This window comes from Giraffa tippelskirchi, chromosome 1, assembly GCF_054371585.1.
Source record: "Giraffa tippelskirchi isolate mGirTip1 chromosome 1, T2T-mGirTip1v1.2.pri, whole genome shotgun sequence".
NCBI classification, from domain to species: domain Eukaryota; kingdom Metazoa; phylum Chordata; class Mammalia; order Artiodactyla; family Giraffidae; genus Giraffa; species Giraffa tippelskirchi.
The window spans coordinates 119,223,219-119,247,768 of NC_137275.1; the positions used below are offsets into that span (position 1 = coordinate 119,223,219).

The 24,550-nt window shown below is 39.3% G+C and overlaps 1 protein-coding gene across 2 annotated transcripts in view; it reads right to left on the reverse strand.

Annotated features, from left to right (window-relative positions):
- SYNPO2 (synaptopodin 2) overlaps nt 1-24,550 on the reverse strand; it is a 196,172-nt gene that overhangs the window by 19,025 nt on the left and 152,597 nt on the right. The window contains exons 2-5 of one of the 2 annotated variants that reach the window (XM_081493156.1): nt 23,684-23,835; nt 18,751-19,550; nt 14,149-16,334; nt 12,196-12,198 (exon numbers count right to left, since the gene is read on the reverse strand). In XM_081493156.1, coding sequence (XP_081349282.1) covers nt 12,196-12,198; nt 14,149-16,334; nt 18,751-19,550; nt 23,684-23,835 — 3,141 coding nt within the window. The remainder of the gene's footprint in view (nt 1-12,195; nt 12,199-14,148; nt 16,335-18,750; nt 19,551-23,683; nt 23,836-24,550) is intronic. The other variant, XM_081493147.1, reaches the window with a different exon arrangement.

Sequence of the window (24,550 nt, forward strand, 5' to 3'; positions counted from 1 at the left end):
ACTTCTTTTTAGTTTTGAAGATTGTACCATCACGTTTGTTTTCTTAAAAAACTAATTAGCATTCAAAGTGCTTCAAAATTCTCCTTTAGTCTAGATCCCAAAATAAGACTTTTGATTATTGCCAGAGAGATTTCAGTTTTTTATTAGTAAGAACATTTTTGATTGGAGATAAGAGACTCTACTGCCCAATGGCCAAGGGAAGTCATACAATCTTTTTCCCCAGAGATAAGAAAAATCAGCCAAGGAGCTTTGTACAGTCTCTTCTCTGGATGATAAAATTGTATCATTCTATTCCTAGAAATATTTATTCTGAGACTTGATGAGAAGCAGAGGGTCAGATAAAATCACATCTCAAGGTCCTGTTTATTCTTTTATTTAAAAAACAAATTTAAAAGGCTGTTTAAAGCAAATTATTTGCAACAGACTGTAGAATGTCTGCCTGAGAAGCACTTTCTGATCGGAAAGGGAATTTGCTGCCACCTCCTGGGCCTTTAGAATAAAGTCATCAAGATCAGCAGCACTTCAGGGCCTGTACCCTTCAGACAACATCAAAAGCATTTGAAAGCAGGTGCTGTTTACAAGTCTGGCTGTCCCAGACTGAATGAACTGGAATCTATTTATGGGTTTTAAAGAATAAACTTGACTTCATTGTTTTGCGTGTTAGAAAACTGATTTTAAAGTGTGGTTCGCAATCTATTACCATTAGAATTATCCAGGATATATGTTACAAAAACAAATTGCTGGGCCCCACCTAGGGGCTACTAAATCAGAATTTCCATGCAGCAAGGGGAATCTTTATTTTCCCCTTGGAACAAAAGTTGGAAACTGTATGTTAGGATACTGTGAAGGCAATAGTTTGCAAACACTAAAACATTGTATATAAAGGAAATAGTAACTGGTGAATTGAAGTGTAACAGTAAAATGAAAAGTTCTACAAGATATATTTTGCTTTGCTCTCAATTTCAGTAATACCACCTGAAGTGAATTGTGACATTTTTCTGGATATCTCATAATGTTGTAGAATTTAAAATATATTTAGCCCATATTGAGTTTCTATGAAGAATTATAACTGGCACCATCTGATAAGCACTAACAAGTAGTCCAGTGGGCCAATCAGTAAACTCTGAATATGATTAAAAAACAAACTTCCAGCTAAGGGTTGATATACTTTAAATTAGCATTTTGTTTATATCAGTCCAACCTACTCCATAGTGATTTTTTAGCTCTTGAGGATAGTTTTATGAATACTTCTTTATCAATCTGAGATATGCTAGCACAAAAAAAAAATGCAAGGAAGAGACCTCGTTATTTTTCACTTTTTAAGAAAAAGTGTAATAAAATGGCACAAAAGGAAAACTAAACTAAGTCAATTTAACTGTATTTGAAACAAAAGATATTTTAGATTCAGATAAAGTTTTCAGAATATCATCTTGTGATCTTTCTCTCTTCTACATCAGTCCCAACTTCTTGTTCTGACTCAGAAGAATTCTAGAAGTAACAGAAAACCCACAAAAATTCCCTGGGTTTTAAAGGCAGCTGGAATTTTAGGTTCCTCCCCGTATCAGTCACTCAGCTTCTAAGAACTGTTTTTCATCCCTTGCCCTGTGAGCTGGGAGTTTGCTCTGTTCAGATAGAGGTTTTACTCTTTCCAGTTTTGGAAACTGATCATGCTTCTCAGGCAAGGGGATCAATTACTCTAAAGAGGCCATGTTGCTGACCCTTTGTCCTGGGACAGTGTTGGGGAGGAGGGATAAGAACAGCTGTCTGCTGCACCTTCGGAGGCAGGCAGATTCTGTCAGAGCCCCAACTGTTGCAGGCCTGAACTGGGGTGGCTTCGGGGATTGGGGTGCCACTTTATATGTGGTAGACCTAACTGAGCTTCAACTATCCTCCTAGATGGGCTTCCCTTGTGCTAAAGAATCCACCTGCAATGCAGGAGACCTGGGTTCGATCCCTGGGTTGGGAAGATCCCCTGGAGAAGCGAACAGTTACCCACTCCAGTATTTTGGCCTGGAGAATTCCATGTATAGTCCATGGGGTCACAAAGAGTCAGACACGACTGAACAACTTTCACTTTCACATCCTCCTAGAACCTTGCTGAGGATACCAGCTATCCTATTTTGAGAATATATTTCATTTACAAGCATTTCCCCATAAGAATTCTCTCTATATTGTCATGTACACCACACCTGTTTTCTTTAATATTGGTACTTTGAACTGAACACAGTCCCTTTATAGTAGAGTCTCAAAGCTGAAATTGTTTCTTTTTTAAAAACTATATATATTATACCAGTGTTTTTGAATCCTGGTCTCATCTTTGTACATGACTACAGCATTTCTAGTACAATAGATGAAGACAAAAAAGAAAAAGTTGACCAATAGGCTGACTACAGAGGAACATAGAAATATAAAGCTTAGGTAAGAAGAAAACAGTAGAGAAGAAACAAAGATCTCCCAGTAAAAGACTCCTGGGGATAGATTATTCTTCATGTCCATATGAGATTCATGCAGACATGGTTTTTTCTATTTTTGTTCTTTTAGATTCCTTAAAATGGGATTCATATGAACAGAGAAAACAAATGTCTAATTATCGTGTGTGTTTTCCTCCTTGGAAGTTTCTGAAATAGTAGCTATTGTTAATCAAGTGCCCTTTACAAGAATATTAATAGCTAACATATGTTGAATGCTTTCTGTGTGCCAGGCCCTGTTTTATACACATCAGACATCCTGGTTTGACTCATCATCACAACTTGTGAGATACACCTATGCTTCTCTCCATATCACAGCAGAGGGTACTGAGACACAGACACACTAAATCATTATCATTAGCTTAATGTCTCCCAACTAGCAATTCCTGGAATTCAGCTGCAGGCATTTTGGCTTACCACATGCTTACCCGCTACAAAAGGTTGCCTCTGTTTGCTTGGTGTTTATGTGTATGTCTCACCTAATCATCGGAGAAGGCAATGGCAACCCACTCCAGAAAATCCCATGGATGGAGGAGCCTGGTAGGCTGCAGTCCATGGGGTCGCTGAGTGACTTCACTTTCACTTTTCACTTTCATGCATTGGAGAAGAAAATGGCAACCCACTTCAATGTTCTTGCCTGGAGAATCCCAGGGACGGCAGAGCCTCGCGGGCTGCCGTCTGTGGGGTCACACAGAGTCGGACATGACTGAAGCAGCTTAGCAGCAGCAGCAGCTCACCTAATCAAAGGTGAATTTCACTTAAGAAATGGTTATCTTTTGCTTCCCCTAAGTCAAGTTATGGCTTTTATATATTATTTTAATTTAAATATTTGCAGAAACAATTTTTCTGCATTATTATTACTAAAAATGAGGAATTTCTCATCACTATTCTTTTTTCCCTTAATTTACCTAGCATAGCTGGGCTATAAACTAGCATAGCTGGGCTTCCTTGGTGGCTCAGATGGTTATGAATCTGCTTGCAATGCAGAAGACGTGGGTTCAATCCCTGGGTCAGGAAGATCCCCTGGAGAAGAGAGTGGCAACCCACTCCAATATTCTTTCCTGGAGAATTCCCTGGACAGAGGAGCCTGGTGGGCTATAGTCCGTGGGGTCACAAAGAGTTGGACACGTCCGAGCAACTAACACAGTAATATATGATGGCTGGAAGTGAGTGTTCGAGGAATTTGGTCTAATGCATCGATGGTCATAGCAAACACCCTCTTCCAACAACACAAGAGAAGACTCTACACATGGACATCACCAGATGGTCAACACCGAAATCAGATTGATTTTATTCTTTGCAGCCAAAGATGAAGAAGCTCTATACAGTCAGCAAAAACTGGGAGCTGATTGTGGCTCAGATCATGAGCTCCTTATTGCCAAATTCAGACTTAAATTGAAGAAAGTGGGGAAAACCACTAGACCATTCAGGTATGACCTAAATCAAATCCTTATGATTATACAGTGGAAGTGAGATATAGAATTAAGGGACTAGATCTGATAGACCTAGTGCCTGATGAACTATGGATGGAGGTTCATGACATTGTACAGGAGACAGGGATCAAGACCATCCCCAAGAAAAAGAAATGCAAAAAACCAAAATGGCTGTCTGAGAAGGCCTTACAAATAGCTGTGAAAAGAAGAGAAGTGAAAAGCAAAGGAAAAAAGGAAAGATATAAGCATCTGAATGCAGAGTTCCAAAGAATAGCAAGGAGAGATAAGAAAGCCTTCCTCAGCGATCAATGCAAAGAAGTAGAGGAAAACCATAGAATGGGAAAGACTAGAGACCTCTTCAAGAAAATTAGAGATACTAAGGGAACATTTCATGCAAAGATGGGCTCATAAAGGATAGAAATGGTATGGATCTAACAGAAGCAGAAGATATTAAGAAGAGATGGCAAGAATACACAGAAGAGCTGTACAAAAAGATCATGACCCAGATAATGACGATGGTGTGATCACTCACCTACAGCCAGACATCCTGGAATGTGAAGTCAAGTGGGCCTTAGGAAGCCTCAATACAAACAAAGCTAGTAGAGGTGATGGAATTCCAGTTGAGCTATTTCAAATCCTAAAAGATGATGCTGTGAAAGTGCTACACTCAATATGCCAGCAAATCTGGAAAGCCCAGCAGTGGCCACAGGACTGGAAAAGGTCAGTTTTCATTCCAATCCCAGAGAAAGGCAATGCCAAAGAATGCTCAAACTACTGCACAGTTGCACTCATACACTAGTAAAGTAATGCTCAAAATTCTCCAAGCCAGGCTTCAGGAATATGTGAACTGCGAACTTCCAGATGTTCAAGCTGGTATTAGAAAAGGCAGAGGAACCAGAGATCAAATTGCCAACATCCGATGGATCATCGAAAAAGCAAGAGAGTTCCAGAAACACATCTATTTCTGCTTTATTGACTATGCCAAAGCCTTTGACTGTGTGGATCACAATAAACTGTGGAAAATTCTGAAAGAGATGGGAACACCAGACCACCTGACCTGCCTCTTAAGAAACCTGTATGAAGGTCAGGAAGCAATAGTTAGAACTGGACATGGAACAACAGACTGGTTCCAAATAGGAAAAGGAGAACGTGAAGGATGTATATTGTCACCCTGCTTATTTAACTTATATGCAGAGTTCATCATGAGAAACGCTGGGCTGGAAGAAGCACAAGCTGGAATCAAGATTGCTGGGAGAAATATCAATAACCTCAGATATGCAGATGGCACCACCCTTATGGCAGAAAGTGAAGAAGAACTAAAGAGCCTCTTGATGAAAGTGAAAGAGGAGAGTGAAAAAGTTGGCTTAAAGCTCAACATTCAGAAAACTAAGATCATGGCATCTGGTCCCATTGCTTCATGGCAAATAGATGGGGAAACAGTGGAAACAGTGGCAGACTTTATTTTTGGGGGCTCCAAAATCACTGCAGATGGTGATTGCAGCCATGAAATTAAAAGACGCTTACTCCTTGGAAGGAAAGTTATGACCAACCTAGACAGCATATTAAAAAGCAGGGACATTACTTTGTCAGCAAAGGTTCATCTAGTCAAGGCTATGGTTCTTCCAGTGGTCATGTATGGATGTGAGAGTTGGACTATAAAGAAAGCTGAGCGCTGAAGAATTGATGCTTTTGAATTGTGGTTTGGAGAAGACTCTTGAGAGTCCCTTGAACTGCAAGGAGATCCAACCATTTCATCCTAAAGGAGATCAGTCCTGGGAGTTCATTGGAAAGACTGATGTTAGAGCTGAAATTCCAAAAGTTTGGCCACCTGATGCGAAGAGCTGACTCATTTGCAAAGACCTGATGCTGGAAAAGATTGAGGGCAGGAGGAGAAGGGGACAATAGAGGATGAGATGGTTGGATGGCATCACCGACTCAATGGACATGAGTTTGGGTAAACTCCAAGAGTTGGTGATGGACAGGGAGGCCTGGTGTGCTGCGGTTCATGGGGTTGCAAAGAGTCGGAGAAGATTGAGCGACTAAACTGAACTGAACAAGCAAAATATGGTAACAAGCAAAATATTAAGCTTCCCCCAGCATTTTTGAGTTATAAGCAAACAGGCTGATGAAAATAAAAATCATAGTTTTCCCCTTGTACCTGTTCAAAAGTGTCTATCATTTGGGGCTACCAAATTCTATGAAGCTTTTTCAACATTTCTTTGATTTAGAAGGTTTTGAGTTATTCCTGAGATAGGTTTAGTTTATTGCCTCTGATGGGCAACTTCTTTTATATATAGTGACCCTTGTCTTTTTGTGATCAAGGGTTGTAATGTATCCATGTGATTTGATTAGAGAATGGTTCTGGAGTCTATTGGGTCTTGAGTCAGGCCCATCACTTTAGACAAGTTCCTTATCTTTACTGTATTTTCTCATCTGTAAAATAGAATGATAATGGTACTTTCTTCATATGCTAGTCATTTTGTGATGACTGAGAAAGCTAACATTTGTTAAGTATTTAGAATGGCACCTAGCATATAGTAAGCCCTCAAAATTATCACTTTATTAATGGCTCTACAATTTTCCATTAAGGCAGTGACACTCTCCAAAATACATGAGGGTTTTGTTTTTTTTTTATGATTAACTTAGAAGTTCACATCTTTTCTCCTTGAAATTTACACTAGTTCTTTAGGAGATGTTTTCAAAATGACAGGAGACATAGTTTAAAACAAAGACAAACAAAAACCCAAAGCTAAAAAAACAAAGAACTACTGGAAAAATATAAGGTATTAAACTGCCTTTTCTGGGAACTTTTTGACAGAAATAACCTTTTGAGAAAACTTCCATTGAGGATGTTGTGGCAAGAAAGGTTTGCTGCCTCATCCATTCCCAGGGTGAATGCATGTGAGTTCAGCCAAAAGAGACTTCGTGGAACTCCAAGATTCCACTGATGACTACATTTTTAGATATATTTGAAACACTGAAAACTTGTGACTCTGTCAGCATTATTCTGTTTAGAATTATCCTCGTTGAAATATCTCAAGTTCTTATTGGTTTAGTAGCAGGCCGAGCTGGGTGCTGATTCATTATGATAAGAAAGTTCCCTGAATTACTTTTAGTGGGAAAGGCATGAAGCCAAGAGCAACACTTCCTTTTATGTAGAGCCTTTGATTTTGTTTTCTTTTGTTTTGTTTTTAATGACATTCCTCACTACCCTCAGCCCATGAATACCACCTTTTCATCCTGAAAGAAAAGTGAAAGAATTTTGGGGATTCAAAAATACAAAATCACTGTCAAATCTATTTCCACTTATAAAACAGAGGCTTTTTTTTAGACTGGTTTTCACTACCAACATATTGTTATAGTGTCTGATTTTATAAGCAATCTTATGAAAGTAGTGGGGTACTTTCTAATGTCACTCAACATAGTAAAAGCCATCCATTAAGCACATACAGAGTAGGCTGTTAGTGGATAGTTTGGTGAAGATACAATTAACAGGTCTCAGAGAGTGGGATTCCAGGGTCGTCTAATGAGACTATGGAAACCATGTTGTACTGAAGGGAGAGCCTGGGCTTGGATGTCAGATAAGTATGTAGTTCCAACCCTAGCCCACTACTTGTAAGCTTAATGATTGCCAGACAAGTTGGTTAGCCTCTCTGAGCTTCAGATACCTCACCTACGAAATGGAAATAATAGTGTCTTCACTTTCAGGGTAATTCTGAGGAGTAAATTAAATCACAATGTCATTGGCTAAGGGTGTAGGTCCACATGAAAGCCAGGGTCCACTACTTAACGCTGTGTGATCTTGGGCAAGATATTCAGCCTGTTAGTGCCTCAGAATCCCATCTATAATCTATAAACTGAGGATTATGGTGATACCTATCTCATAAGCACTGCTGATTATAAAAGATAATCTGTGGTGGTTGCCAGAGGGGTGGAGGTGTGGGTGGGCAAAATGGGTGAAGGTGGTTAAAGGTACAAACTACCAGTTACAAAATAAATAAGTCCTGGGGATATTGTGTAGCATGGTGACTGCAATTACAATGAAAAAAAAAGTGAAAAAGTTAGTTGCTGTCATGTCTGACTTATTGTGACTACATGGACTGTAACCTACCAGGCTCCTCTATCCATGGAATTCTCCAGGCAAGAATACTGGAGTGAGTTGTCATTTCCTTCTCCGGGGGATCTTCCCAACCCAGGGATTGAACCTGGATCTGTCACATTGCAGGCATATTCTTTACCATCTGAGCCACCCACAGGGAAGCCCATAGTTAAGAATACTGTACTGTATATTTGAAAGTTGCTAAGAGAGTAGATTTTAAAAGTTCTTATCATAAGAAAAAGAAATTTGTAACTAGGTGTGATGATGGATGTTACAGCTGGGCTTAACTGTGATGATCAATTTGTGATATGTACTAATATCAAATTATTATATTGTACACCTGAAACTAATATTAATATAATGTTATATGTCAATTATATCTCCATTTTGTTTATAAAAGAGAGAATCTGTGAAGATTCTTGGCATGATTCAGGGCCCAAAGTTTGTGCTCAGTTAATATTAGATATTATAATTTACATAAAATATTTAACACCATTCCTGGCTTTTAGTAGAAACTTAGTACATCAACCCCTCACCCTATCTTTTCCTTAGATCTTATGAGATTGTGTGAATGACTGTTACAGCTTCCATCCCCACCCATGTCATCTGTACTTGAACTGTAATCTTGATTCAGGGTCTTTGTATGGTCTTGAGAACAGATTATTCCACTATCAAAGATAAAGATATCAAAGACTCTCGCTGACTTCTAAAATGTCTCCTGAAGAACAATTTAAAATACTTATTGTTTTTTTGACACTTAGTCCCAAGAAGAAAAATTGTCTTAATTTAGTCCCAAAATGTGCATTTCTTTTCAACTTAGAGCTAATTGTGATCTGTGTTTATATTCCATGAACAACTAATAGTAGTTATCAAGAAGCTCAAGAAGTAGGGGCTATGAAGGCAGGATTCCTCCATGGTATATTGGAATGTTATTATTTTAAATATTACTATTACCAGAGGAAGAAGGGCTTCCCTGGTAGCTTAGACTGTAAAGAATCCGCCTGGAATGTGGAAAACCTGAGTTTGATCCCTGGGTTGGGAAGATCCGCTGGAGGAAGGCATGGCAACCCACTCCACTATTCTTGCCTGAAGAATCCCTATGGACAGAGGAGCCTGGCGGGCTACAGTCCATGGGGTTGCAAAGAGTTGGACATAATTGAGCAACTAAGCACAGCACAGCACAGAGGAAGAAGTGTAGTCTGGAAAGTAGGTCCTTATAATTACTTTTATTAGGGACCCTGAATGTATTTCATAAGTCATAAAGCACACATAATTTAGATAAACACATCAAGAATGAGGTATAAACAGAGGTAAACATGAGGAACTTTACATTTAGAACCAAAAAAATGAAAATTTATGAAATTCTGTATATCAATAACAACTATTTAAACTATAGGATCCTGTAGAAGTCTAACTTTTTATACTTAAGAAATACTTTATTAGCTGGCATAGCTCTGATAAAATCAGGAATCTGAGAAATATCTGACAGGATTTGATATTTATAAATTAGATTCCTCTTCATTCAGTTGCTTCTGATTAGTAAGGTCTATGATTTCCAAGTGCCAAATGGTAATTCAGTATAAAAATATACATACCATGGAAACATTCTTTTTTTCTTTTTTTTTTAATTTAAGAAACTGGCTGTACCTGATAACATCAAGGAAAAGATAATCTGACTTGGGAGCTTTTGGCTGTTATTGGCCCAATGTCCCACAGGATGGTCTGTAATTTTTTCCTTTTTCTTTTCTAACTCAGACTAGCCTCTTTTAGCAATTTTGCATGGTGTTTGGGTCCTGTGGGAATTTACTAGCTTGTTTTATGGCCTTTGGCCAATCCTGGTGGGAAGTCTACAGAAGAATTCAATTCTGCTTTTTCCCAGAATACTTGTTGACAAATTCAGTGGCACCAAAATGTTACATGAGTCTTTATGTCCCTCAGAGTCCAGTGATAAGGGGACTTGAGACCAGCAAGGGTCAGTGCTTCTGGGAATATGATGTTGGTTCTCAGAATTTACATATTTTTCTTATGAACTTTTAACAATTTTTAAAACAAACTCAACAACTCTGATTGTAAGAGGGAATGAGAACACAGCCCACTGCTTCCCTCTGGAAGCATTTTAAGCATTTAGCTTTTTAGAAAACAATCACTTCTTTTTGATGACCATAACTTCAAATACCCTTCCTGCTCAGCCAGTGGTGACTCATAAAATAGCAATAGATTTCAGGAACTTGCCCGTAGAATATGGGCGCTTGCAGGCTCTCGAATTTATAACTGGATTAAATGATACACAGCAAGGGACTTTTGTTTGGAAGATTAAATCCAAACTCAGACACTAACAGCCGTGTGTCTTCTTGTGTTCTCAAGAGACTTCTGTGAAAGTGCTGCAGTCAGAGTGTTTGATAAGCCTGTCAGTGGAAAATGGCCTTCAAAGTTTTTTTTAAGCTAGTAACTAAACAAAACAGTGGTCCCACATAAGTTAGTCCATTCCCTTTAAACACAGATCATTTGTTCTTGACATCTCAGATGTGACTCTTGCTGCCAGGCTAGAATTCAGCTGTGTGATAATATTCAGTAGCCCTATGAAACCCACTTTCTGAAAGGAGTCAGCACTATCTAGAAGAGTTAAAGAACCCTGGCTTAGTCTCAAGAACTACTGTAACTCAGATCAATTTTCCTATAGTTAAGATGAGTTGCTTCTTGTGAAGATTAAATAAGATACATGTTATCATTAAAAATCATACTAGATATATTTTGAAGTACAAACTTTTACATGCTTCAAAATGACAGCCCCAATGTGTCTTATAAAACATATTCCTAAAAATGTATGCTTTATACTATCAATGAATATTCAAAATGCATAAACAGTGTGATTTTCTTCTCTCAAAGAAGAATGTGTTTATTACTGAAATATTAGAAATAAAACTGTAACTGTTCTAAGATCAAAGTAGCAATGGTCAGATCCCCAATCTTAAGAGTTCTGTGATTCAATCTGCCCTCCTATAGGACTGAGGGGAATATGTGTACTTAAATTTACAAAGCACCTTTCTTCATAGAATATCTAGTCTTGTGTGCTGTACTCAGTATGGTACAACATTCCAGGAAGAAAGGTTTGAGACAATATTAAGGGGAGACTGGTGGAAAGAAATTTGCATAAGATCTTGTAGGAAGTCAGTGACTGTCATTACATTTATTTTATATTCCAGTGCCTGTAAACCATGCAGTGGATTCTTGGGGTAATGTACATAAGGCACCTAACATAACACAAGCACTCAGTAAATGATCATTGCCATTGTGTTGGTGATGAAAACTTGACTTCACAGGTGTTCTGCACAGAAATTAAGCTAACAAAGGACAAGGATAAAGGCAAGATCCTAAAAACCAAACAAAAACTGCCTCCTCATACCCTCAAACCAGTCAACTAACCAACTGAAACATCTGCTACCAAAAAAAACCAACAATTCAAAGGGTGTCCAGTGGGAGGGAAGCTGAGGTCATGAGTCCTAAGTCTCCCACCTGCCACACTGACATCATTTCCAGAACTCCAACCTGAGAGTTATTCTGCATGCAAGTTCCCAGGGGCTCCCTGGCTGGGGAAAAGAGACAAAGAAATCTCTTCTCCTCCAGGGAGTTGGCTTAGTCCTTCTCCCTTCCATGCCCTCATCTCTCAGGATGAAATTAGACTCTGCTGTGGATACAATTCTGGAAGATTCTCTGCTTTTTCCATAATTTGGGACTGTATGTTTCCAGATGAGAGCTACGCTACCCGCTCCCAGTCAAAGTTGTGGATGCTTTGACTGCATACCTGCCATGCTCCTTAGAAGCTTTTTGGGAGCCCCATGGCAGTCCCAGCAGTGTTAGTTGTGTCTTTAGTCATCAACTCCAAATAGTGGCTCTGCTCAGATGGCCACCTGTCCTACAGGAAACAGACCCCAACACTCCTCATTCCTACATACCACAAACCATTGGACAACTGGGAATACTTGTGGATCATTACCATTCTAGGATACTTTTGAACCAGAGAACTCAAATTGACTACCTTGTGTTCCACTGTCTTCTCCCTAATTCATGCCGTTCTTTAAATGCTATGTTAAGAATGCAAAGTTATAAAAATGATCTCCTTTCCTGCTTCACCTCAAGATGCCTTTTTTGGTTGTTCTATTAGAAAAGAATGCAAAATGCACAGCATTCAACAGACTTCCTTTGCAGGGAACAAGTAGTACAAACAATAGTATTATATAATGGATAGACTGCTTTTTCCTTTATCCTGTATGAAGCTTCCTAATTGATTTCCCAAAAAGGCAAATAAGAGACCAAGCTACATCCTGTGGTTCTAACCTCTAGGTAAATTGCCATCAAAGCCAATAGAAGATTTTCCAGAGAAAAAGCAAAGAATAAGCCCCATTGTTCTGTAGCTAACTTAATTCTCATCTGTGTTGTATCATAGAAATACCTATGGCTTGCAGTTTTGCAATATACAGAGAAGTGGAAGTGTTCACAAAAAAGAAAGTCAGATATTTGGAGAGTGATATAAGAGAAACATCAGAAAAAATGACTTAGAACAGCTCATACAGGGATTTTTTTTAAAATACATTGAACAGATAAAGAAGATAGTAATATTTTAATAGGATAGTGAAAATATAGCAGATTGACAGTGACAGCAGAAAAAGAACAGGAATACAGATATTTGCAGAGAATTAACATGGTACCATGTACCCCCACACCAGGCAAGCTTTTATGAGAAGTCTCTAGACATATCTCTTCTATTGAAAAGTTGGTTTTCCTTGGAGTTGTCAAAAAATGCTTTGTGGTTCTCTACATTAATTCATGTTGAATAGTTTCCATGGTTGGTCAGACTTGGACTTAAAATAGATATGAGAAAGGTCTTCAGGTTTACTGTCAGTAACATTATGGACTTCAGAGCCAGCTGGATGATGACATGGTGTGTGACCAATCCAAATTTACAAGGTAACCTTGCCTTAATCCTCCTGGTCCATCAAATATAAATAATAAAATGAAGATGCAAGAATAGAATTGCAAGGAACAGTGGGAGAGGCAGTGGTTAGAAAGCAAAATAAACAGAAGAAAAAAATCCGTGCGGTCACTCAGAAATGATGCTAATAACTGTGTGTTCTCACCCTACGGCCTCCACACACATGGGGTTCCTTGTGCTTCACAATCAGCCCCCAGAGTCAGTAGCCCTTCAGTAACCCAGAGTCAGTAATCTCCCAATCACATGATTTCCAAAAGGAAAACAATGGTCACACGTGTGCCTTTATCTGCAGCCTACTCACCTTTTTATATGTTCCTCCTTTAGAATGTACTCTACCGCTTGCCTCAGCTGAGGAAAACAAACTTATGCTTTCATGGGCAATTGGAGAGGTACTCATTTAGTTTCTTAAGTAATTGGGGAGGGAGGATGGGAATCAACCTCTAAGAATAATTAACCTTCTTGCCCATTCAGTTTACTTTAAAGAAGTCTTTGAAATGAGATAATATATATAAAACATCTGGCAAGGAGCCTGGTAGATAATAAGTACTATTATCCCCTCTTTCTTATCCACCTTACTAAACTATGTACATTCCAACAATCCCCAAGTTCTCTGTGACATCAAACAGGTGGCTGAGGTTGACAGACCAGAGCTGATCCCTGTCCTCAATAAATTTCTTATCCCTTAATATAAGTAATAGAGATAAAGCACTACTTAGAAAGGATATGTCAGTCAATACATGTTATATTTTCACTACAATCGACCCTTTTCACTGTAGGAACACAGTTGTTCTGTTACATAAAGACTGTGTCCTAATGTTGATAACACTGATCACTGTCTTGTGGCTAAATGCATAAATCCTAAGTATCCTGCTTACTTAATACAATGGCCCATGTCTATTTGGGGGTGCTCCCAGATATTTTTAAGTGTGCAAAGAAGATAAGTATGTTTTAAGTCAATCTGAGTTAGATTTCTGACTCATTAAAAATATTCTGCTTCTTGGACCCAGATTGGGAGGTGACATCTGAAATTAAGTAAGTTGAGGACTTGCTAGGCATTCTTGGGGACTCAAGTTAACACCGCAAACAATTTGTTTCAAGCAAAGTGGACACTCAGCTTCGGCTACAAGATTACTCTTCCACCACAGATGGTTTCCACACCTGAACTGTGACACCGCTCTTCTTTGCTGAGAACTTTGGCCTTGGTGCCACAAAGTAAGATGTTGAGGCTGATTCCTGCTTTGGAGAGGTGGGGATGGCCACGGGCACTGGGGAAGCGCTGACCGGTGAGGTGGCCTCAGCAAAGAAGGAGGGCGGAGAGGTATAGGCTGGCACGGAGTACACAGAGGAGGCCTGCACATTAGTGGGTGAGCCAGCGTTCACTGGCCGAGGAGGAAGAGCTTGCTTCGCAGCTGGCACTGAACTGACCTTAACCAATGGCTTTGCAGGGAGGCCGTCCTTCGCACCTGGAGGTTGGAAAGTAAACAAGGATGCGTTAAGCTGATAGGGTTGGTGCTTCATGACATCCAAAGCATTGAGGGGTTTCTTGCCCTTTTTCTTGCTTGTCTTGGAGGCCTGTAGGCCTGATGGCTGAGACTTGACAGCAGCCGGTGGGTAGGAGGGGGAGTGGATAGGGTTGTAGGCCACAGGCGGAGGTGCTCGGACATTGGAGGAGTACTTCCAACCAGCCGGGAGAGACGGGGTGGGAGACTGAGCCCGCGCGGCGTGGGCCTGCACGGTGTCCGAATCTACCACATACTTCTCCATCCTTGACTGCCTCTTAGCAAAGAGCTGCGCTCCTTTCCCACTCATTCCTGGAAGCTCATTGGATAGTCCCACCGCACCAGAATGAGCAGTGTTCACTGTCGGTGTGGGAGCTGCTGGTTTGGGGGTATAGTTCCGGCTGGCTACTGCTGCCTGGGGGCCTTTGAAAGGACTAGCCAGGTTCAGAGCACTTGCAGGCCGGGCGGGAGCATAAGAAGGCTGCGCGATTTTGATGGAGGAGACCATGGTGCCACGTGACGCGTTGGATGTGGGGAAGGCAGGAGGTTGCGTTGGAGCCACTCCTGGCGACCAGACTGGAGAAACCGGAGTTACTGGCTGGGAGGATGAGGACTTGACAGCAGGCTTTGGAGCAACAGGAGGTGGGGTCTTCTGTTTTGCGGAGGAGCCTTGCAAGAAGTTACAAGCCTCTGCTCCTAAACTGAGGTAGTCTTCTTCAGGTCCGGAATCTGCTCCCGCTCCAGGGCCCTTTTTGCCCTCAGAATTTTGAAGAAGTGACAAGAGTTCAGGATTGGGGCTGACTTTGGGCTCTTTAAAAGTGAACATGGGTTTTGTCGTGCTTCTCCTTTTGGCCTCCTGCAATATCCCCGTTCTTTTTGCTGGCACTGCAATCCTTTCATCCCGGGAAGCTATTCGTTCAGATGAATCGTAAAAGGCCGGCTGGGACCATGGGGCAGGCTGGGGCCACGGAGGGGGCGGTGCTGGGCCAGCTGTTGGACTTGACACTGCTCTGGAGAAGGTTTCAGGTGGAGGTGTGACTGCAGAGTAAGGTGGAGGCGCAGGAAAGTCAGCGATGGGACTTGTCACGTTTCGGCTTGGAGAGAAGGGGGTTGCCGGCTGGTTCCCAGACCCTGGGAAGGGCTTGGCTGTTCTGTTCACAGGGATCATCCTCTGAGCTTCTGCTGTCTCGGACACCCCAGTGAAGCCATTCTGCTGGGGCACATGGCCGAGACCGTGGCTCACCTCAATGTAGCTTTTGCTCACTGAGCTCTGCACTCTCATCGATTCTTCCTCCTTCCTTTGGTAAGACGTCACGGTTCTTGGGCCATCTGTCTGGGCAGCATCTGGTTCTCTGCTGGGCACTCCACTCGCCCTCTCCTCCTCCTTCTGGGCTGTGATCTGATCCATCCTCTCCCTCCTCTTGGCAAACATGAGGGCCCCCTTGCCTGTGGTGTCTGGCAGCATCTCCATCTTGCCCTCTCTGTTCAGTTTCTTTTCAATGTCCACTAGACCAGAATCCCAGTCAAAGTTCACAACCTGTGTGTTGTCTTCAGCGTCAGACAACAACTCTTCATCCACCTCCGATTCGCTTGTACCCAGAAATGCTACTTCACATGGATCCTCTTTGTCGCCGTCTTCCTCCTCCTCCTCTGCCTCTCGCTCAAGTTCACCAGTCCCGTAGCTGACTAGGGTGTATTTCCTGGCCCTCCGACGACGCTTCTTAAACATCAACACCCCCTTGGAGTTGGGGTTGGGGGCATCTGTCAGAAGGAGTGCAATGCTTTTGCATTTAGATTTTGCTTCTTTCACCTGCTTTTCTGATAAGCTTTCACTCCTCCTGAGCCCTAGGGAAAATACAAAGATTACATTGAGTTGATGAGTTCAAGGAAGACTGCATAGCAACCCAGAAATCAACTCTCCTGGGGGAAAATAAATACAGAAAAGACATGTTTACAATTGGGTACTAAATTGTGATGCAATCCAACTCATTTCTCTTTCTTCTTTCAAGATGTATACTTCTATGTTGATATATATGATGATATAATATAGATATAACTTGCATATATATAATATGTCACTTCATTTTTTTCTACAAATATATTTTTATGTTGATTAGAATATGTCTCATAATTTGTTTCTGTATAACTCCTTAAACTTTAACAATAAACACTGGAAAATAAATGTCAGTTAATTGGATGTAATTAAAATTACAATGGAAATAATTTAAGGACATAATATTTTCCAAAAAACAACTTAGGACATACCTTGCATTTTCATATTTTAAAAATAAAATGTTGATATAAAACATTTCCATGCATTTTAAAAAGGAGGGAAGGAGAAATAAGAAAATATTGTTTACTTAAATCTTTTAATGTAATGAGTTTAAATATTTAGGTTTTCTTTTTTTTTTTTTAGTTTGCCGTTCCCCCAAAGTCTTTGCATTCACAGCTACTAAGTCAAAATAAATTAAAAAATGTAATTAATAATAATTGAAGGTACTGAATCAATAATTAACAATAATTCAGAGTATAGAGTTATTGTGACTATATTTAAGAAACTTTAGCTACAAAGTTGTCTAGATAAAGTTGTTCATAAATGCATTACTCTCTTGGAAATATAATACTACTTTAGTTGCAGCAAGAATAAGTGTAAATCTTGGGGAAATTTTAAACTATATTACTAGTAACCTTTACAGCTATGGGTAGAAATGATACAGAAATTAAATCATGTAAAATGAGAACCTGACAGTTTTAGAATAACAGAAATTTATATTTAAAATTTTAATATTATTATTGTTATAAAAAATAAATTGGTGGCAAGTTAACTTATAGCACTATCAATGGTAAAAATAAGCCTGATTCACAAATAATTTTTTAATTCCTCAAAAGAGTTAAATAAAAATTTCAGACATTAAAAAAAATTTTTTTTGATTGAAAATTATCTCTGTTTGTGACTGGGGTAAAAATCAGACTTAATGGTTAATTTTTAAAAAATAAAATAGAATCAAAATAGTTTTATAACAAAATTACAGATATTCACTGGTAATCAAATTTTACTTAGAGAAAACAGTAAAAAGCATAGTCATTCCTAAATGTAATTCCTTTTTTGACTAGTGTTATACAACTTACTACTAAATTGACAGTCACAGTTGCACAGTTGTTGCTAACTTCACTGCCAACATGTAAAGTATGTGAGTGCTGCCTTAATACACTTGTTTAATATGCTATAAATGTGAAGATGCATACAGATGCTTAAAGTATAAGGAATGATTAACAGCACTTGTCAGTTCAGCTACACATGGTTATGCTAAAAATATGCTTTAAAAGGAATAACAATAGTTAGGAGAATTAATATACTACTTTGAATAACCAAGATCATTACTGTTGTGTATCACTCATACAATCAAGTGCCTTTGACAGTCAACCTTTACCTCTTCAAATGCCTAAATGAAATTCCAAATTTGTTTTTAAAAAGTACATGAAAGAAAATTACAGAAATCATAAAACCCAACTGCCATTCCTATCTTCATTCACCTTTCTGTAATCACTCTCCTGGGTAAAACAAAACACCATAAAAGGCCTTGATTTTAAAATATGTCTTGAGTTGGGAGACATTTAAATGACTTCACATGGCCTTGGGGATTGACTTCTGTGTCTAGAAGGTAGATGAGATGCTTTGCAGTCTAGTGAAGACTTAACAAAACGGAGAGGATCATGTAACTGCTCAGTATTCCACATGTCCTTGTCCATCAAACTCACTTCTGCAAGCATCATCATGCTGCACAATGATTTTTTTTCAAAACGAGGATCTGCTTTTAATATCAGTGGTTGAGCCTGTATTTTAAAGACACCTCTCTGCAGCAAACTCAACAGTTTTTGACATTTAAACTCAGCGTCCACATGACTTCAAAGACTCTCAAATGCTATTTTAATATGGAATATGAGACAAATCAAAAAAGGCACATTAACTTTACTATTTTCTTTAACAGTCCCTGTGTCTTTAGGAATAAAAGAAAGTGCATTTAAAACATTCAAATCTACTACAAAGTTAAGACTTATTACTTCCAGTTCAGAAATTGGTGTTTTCTACAATTTTATGTTTGTTATTTTGTGCATTAATTAAAAAAAAAAAAAAAAGCCAATGAGAGACATAAGAAAAACATTAAAAAGAAAAAATCCAGGCAGGCGAACCCGCAGCAAAATGCCCTAACCCCCAAGCCCCTTCCAAGTGCCCAGCAGTGGCTCCCATGGCAGGACTTACGTGCGTGGCGTGCTCTGTGCTTGTGAGGTCTGCTGTGATCCCTTTCTGAGCGTGGATCTTCTCCCTGCTCTGTGCCTTCTGATGAGACTGCAAAGGATACCAGAGAAGGAGGTGCTTCTGACTGCCCTCCTTCCACGGGAGAATCCACACACCCCTTTGCTGCCTGAAGCCTGCACCCTTCCGTCTTCTGCCTGTCAGAGCAGTCGAAGATCACCTCCACGCGGGGCAGCCCTGTGTCTGCCGCTTCATTTCCCTGGATCACTCTCAGCTCCTGGCCACTGGAGATCTGGATTATCTTGCTGGACCTCAGAGGAGGATCCTCTTTCTCACTAGTGGGGGCAGAATTTATGTGGACAATCCCGTCGTGTTGTAAATCAGGCTCTAGGTCAGGAGACTTAGATTTTTCTGCTCCCGGGAGAGCCACTACAGCGGCACCCGTGCCCTGGTGTCTCTCTTGTGACAGGGACAGTTGCAGCTCAACCACAGTGCCCGGCCGCCCCTCTTCTGCCTTCTCACTTAAGATAATCTCCTCTGGTAAGCATCCACTTTCAGAGTCAGACGTGTGAGGGGCCAGGCCTGTTTCTTCTTTTATGCTCCCAGAAAAGCCAGCACCACTTGCTTGATCCTCAGCTAGGGGAGCTCCACTCTTGACGGGGACAAGGTAGAACTCTCTGTACTGGCTCTTTGTGGCTGGTCGAATCTGCAGAGTGGTACTTTCCACATACCCTTCATGGGTGACATTCTCATGGTTTTTGTTTTCAGTTTCAGAGATCGAAGTTTCACTTATTCCACTGGATGGTCTGCACACAGGAAAATTAGTCCAGACAGTTAAATCAGAGTGTGTTATACATGCCAAAGAACTTCCTGACACTTGTATGATGTCTAATACACAATACAGTAAAAATATTTCCTCCTAAATGTCAACTGCAACATATTTGAAAACAGAACTCGGCAACATGTTTATATTATTATTTAAAGATCGTCCAAATAAACTTGTCTGTAAAGCAAAGCAAAAATGCTCACAAAAGTTTATAAAACCAAAATCCATCCTAAATTCACTTTTTTTTCTTTTTTTTTAAAGCATAGGTTATAGCTATATGGATACCCTTCATCTATAATTATTGGGTTGTTTTCAAATAATCATGCTTGTTATAATATGACAAAGCAGTGTAATGTCTCATTGACTGAGTTAGGTCTGGACATTATAAAGTTACGTAAACATATTCAGCAGCTTCAGAGCAATATTAGTATACAGATAACTTAAGTAATCCTTTTAGAGGCTGTGCTTTCTTGAAAGGAATGAAATAGAAGCTGTTTTTTAAGCTCCAATGAGCATGTGTTTTGTAATAAGTGGACCCCAGCCCAGTACTCTTGTGCAAAGAGAAATCCTTTCCATGCTGCAATGAATCATTGAGTCATGGAGTATTTATAATCTGAAATGTCTCCCCTTCTCTATTTGAACTTGTCACTTGGAGCGTTGTCCTTATAGGATCTCTGAAGTCAAACTGTTCCTTAATCGCTCAGGTAAGGAGCCCACAGCTGTTCACCACAGTCTTTTTTTTTTGACCTTAACCGTTCCCAGCTGGTTTTGCAAATTCGTGTTTGCAAGAAGCAAAGTCAGTTAAGGGTTAAATGACTTCTTGCATGAAACTCTAATTTAAACTCTAACTGCTTTTAGAAGAGAAGCATCATTCACAGAACAGCTGTAGGAGATGCTTTCATTTCTTACATTTGTAAATTTTTTAAAGAAGCAGTAAGTAGCATCTATCTCAGCCCCATTCTTTTTCCCTCAAAAGTATCCTATCTAATGCAGGGTTATCTATTGAAGGGAGTGAACCCATACTTCTATTCTACTCAAAGGAATTCACCTTAGAATTTATGTGGTAGTGAAATTTAAGACCAATATTCAAAATAATTACTCTTGACTTTGCTTTCCACTGAATTTAGCAAAACAAAAGTAAACAAAGCACAAACTAACAATCAAATGAAGTGCAGCTTTCTCTGTGCAAATAATCTGTAGAGCTTCCTGGTAATAGCAAAAAAACCCACAAAAAACCCATTATGGTATTTTTAAAACATGATGAAAGCAAATTAAATATTTCTTATATAAGAAGTGATGAATACACTCTATGCAACTGAAATTTGAGAGTTTCAAAAGGGCAGAATTTAGGAAGGCCTTGAGATGGAAGTAGATTAAATCACTTTGAATTATATTAGCAATAAATTATGAAGCTGAGAAAAGAGTAGCTTGAATTCATTCCAGCTTTACAGTCTGTAATACAGGCAAATGGGTCAGATAAACATTAACATTTATTGGCAGCCAAAATAAAATGGCTAGATATACATGAGTAAAAATCATAAAAGAACTAGAGGTTAAATAAACCTTTATACCTTAAAATGCTCATTTCCATTCAGTGCACATAGGTACTTAATTCCAAAATTTATGTCTCATAATTATATGTGTGTGTGTATATATATATATGTATATATATAAAACATTTAAATAAAATTTACAATAATAGAGACAATGTTGAAGATTTTAGGATAGTCTGACCCAGCTATCTCTGGGAAATAGCCCAGGAAAAGTAAATCACTTGTCCTCTAGGGACAGATGACAGTTACATGAGCAAGAGAAATATTTAATTCCAGGAAACAATGTTCATATATCCAGATTTGTAGGGGTGGTGGTGATGATGATAATAATTACTTTGGGGATGATTTTAATTTGAGATTTCATTTAAAATCTCTGCAACTATTTATTTATTTTGTAAAAATAAAAATACTTAAGATAAAATAGTAATAATCAAGATTCCAATTATTAAAAGTAGCAGAGAACTAGTCCATTTACTTCTAAAAGTAAATATGTACCTAAGACTCAGCTTTAAACCACCAAGGACTTTCCCAATGACAGTCATCAAAACAAGAACTAGTAGGGGATGTTCCACACTACAAGTGTGTTCTGAAGAGATTGGCCTCATTAAATCAGCAAAGACACTAAAGAGGAATAAATTAGAAAAAGTTTTTCTCCTACTTTGGATGTGATTAAACCTTTACAAAGACAGAACTTCAAATACCTCAGAGATTTAAATGTAACAATGGCCAATACTGTGACTACACTTAACAAGGTTTCTATTAGATCCCTTGAAAAAGCAAATGGCAGCTTTATAAATAAGTAGGATCTCAGTGGCTTACACACTGGACTTGAGGGTAAATGTTTAGATGGGAGACTGTGAGAGAATTGTGAGATTTCTTTATTTTCACAAAATTTTGGCCAAAGTAAGTTCGTGTTTGTATAGAAATGGAATCATACTGAATGATTACCAGAGGGGTAGCACTGTATGTGGCTTCTTAGATGACTCAGTGGTAAAGAAAGTGAAAGTAAGTAAAAGTGTTAGTCTCTCTGTGTGTCAACTCTTTGCAACCCTATGGACTGTAGCCTGCCAGGCTCCTCTGTCCTTGGGAATTCCCAGGTAAGAATCCTAGAGTAGATTGACATTCCCTTCTCCAGGGGATCTTTCTTACCCAGGGATAGAACCCAGATCTCCTGCATTGCAGGTGAATTATTTACCATCTGAGCCACCAGGGAAGCCCCTCAGTGGTAAATAATCCGCCTGCAATGTAGGAGACATGGGTTTTATCCCTGGGTCAGGAAGATCCCCTGGAGAAGGAAATGGCAACCCACCTCAGGATTCTTGCCTGGAAAATCCCAAGGACAGAGGAGCCTCATGGGCTACAGTCTATAAGGTCACAAGAGTCAGACATGACTTAGCAACCACCACCAACAATGCTGTTATGTAGTCTTTTCTGCAGAGTTAAGGCAAAACTCCTAGAAGGTTTTGAAATTCTGTGTGAAAAGTCCTCTCTTGTCTTTCTGAAGGCTGTTATCTAGAAAAACAGAGATTTCCTTTGTGGATCCATTGTAGTGCCATGGTCAGGGCCTCACTTACAAGGTTCATATGGACTAAACTATGATTTGTACATGGTGAAAATGTTGATACTGTAGTTTCTTTGTGATGACCCTCATTGTTTTGTTTTTATGTTAAAGGTTGACTTCTGCATGTTTAATCAATTAGGTGAGGAGGGTAGCTTTTGGAGAGATCAAATTGACAAGCTATTTGCATTGACAGTCCAAAACCTTTATTTTAACCATTAGCTTTTGCCCATATCTAAATATTGTTGTTGTTTTTTTGCAATAGAAATCAGGCTGCTTTTAAGGGTTTCTTGATTCTTTTCCTTCTCTTAGGCATCCTCTTTCTATTCAAATAAATATTACACAGTTTAACATTTTAACATGTAAACATTTTAAATTAATCTATAAATCTAAGAATTATCATTTAGTGATGATAATTAATCTTGACCTGCTGCTGCTGCTGCTAAGTCGCTTCAGTCATGTCCGACTCTGTGCAACCCCACAGACGGCAGCCCACCAGGCTCTGCCATCCCTGGGATTCTCCAGGCAAGAACACTGGAGTGGGTTGCCATTGCCTTCGCCAATGCATGAAAGTGAAAAGTGAAAGTGAAGTCGCTCAGTCATGTCCCACTCTTCCCAACCCCATGGACTGCAGCCTACCAGGCTCCTCCATCCATGGGATTTTCCAGGCAAGAGTAGTGGAGTGGGTTGCCATTGCTTTCTCCAATCTTGACCTAGAAGTAGTATATTACGCTCAATATACTGAGCTTCCTAAGGAAGTAGTCCAAAATACCTAAGATTTTCAACAAAGTTCTTGAAACAAACTTTTCAAATTAATTCTCAATTAACCAGAAAATTCAGCTGATTAGAATTACCATTTTCCAAACACTATGGTTTTCCTGTTTATACTGACATACAGAGCACCCTCATTTCCCCATAGAGAACAGTTTATATGATAGTAGGAGCTGTAATCGTTGCCATGTAGCTTCAAGAGAAAATAAATATTCCAACAAATCTTTTTACCTTTTGACGAGCATTTGGAGAGAGTCTGTTATGCTCTCCATGAGCTTGATGACTTCTGGGTAGGTGAGGTCTGCACAAGGGTTGCCATTGATAGAAACCACTTCATCCCCCTCACAGAGCCCGGACCCGGAGGCTTTGCTCTGGCTTCTGATCTGGGTGGAGTGAAAAAGGAGGCAATAAGTAGAATTATATAACTTGTAAAAGAAATGTGCCACTGTCTTGGAGAAATTTTTACTTGGGAGTAGTAAATAGATCTGCAAAGTAAAATCAGCCCTGATTTTTAATTCACCTGTTAACCTATAAGACGATCTTAAACACTTCTCCACCCCTGTTACAATTTATTACATTACCATACTGTCAAACATTCAATTCATAGCTTTCTAGGTAAATAGACAAGAAAGAAAGTAAATCTATGGTGAAGGAACTAGAATAATGAAATAAAGAAGAGTGAAGAATGGCGAAGACAGATGTTTAACTTAGTTATACATTAAAAATAATTATTTCATACTGTGAAGCTTGATCTAATCAGAACATGGCTTCTCTCATTAAAATAAATTTTAAAAGCCTTCTCATTGACAGTGTGGGTGGAACACCAGCTGTAAGAAGGAGATGTAGGGCAGGACAATGAGTTTAAGGAGAGAGCTATACAGCTCAATAAACTGATGAAAGCCCTTCCAATAAAATGGGGGAAATTAGGCAGCAGGGTGTTAAGAATTAGTCAAAGGGAAAAATCCTTCATTGAAATCAGTTATTCAAGACTTGATAATAAGCAAACTTTAGCGAAAAAGGAAGAAAAAAAAGATTATTTTGCAAAAAATAAAAACAGCACTGCTTAAGGACTACATCATATCCTAGCACAGATTCAGT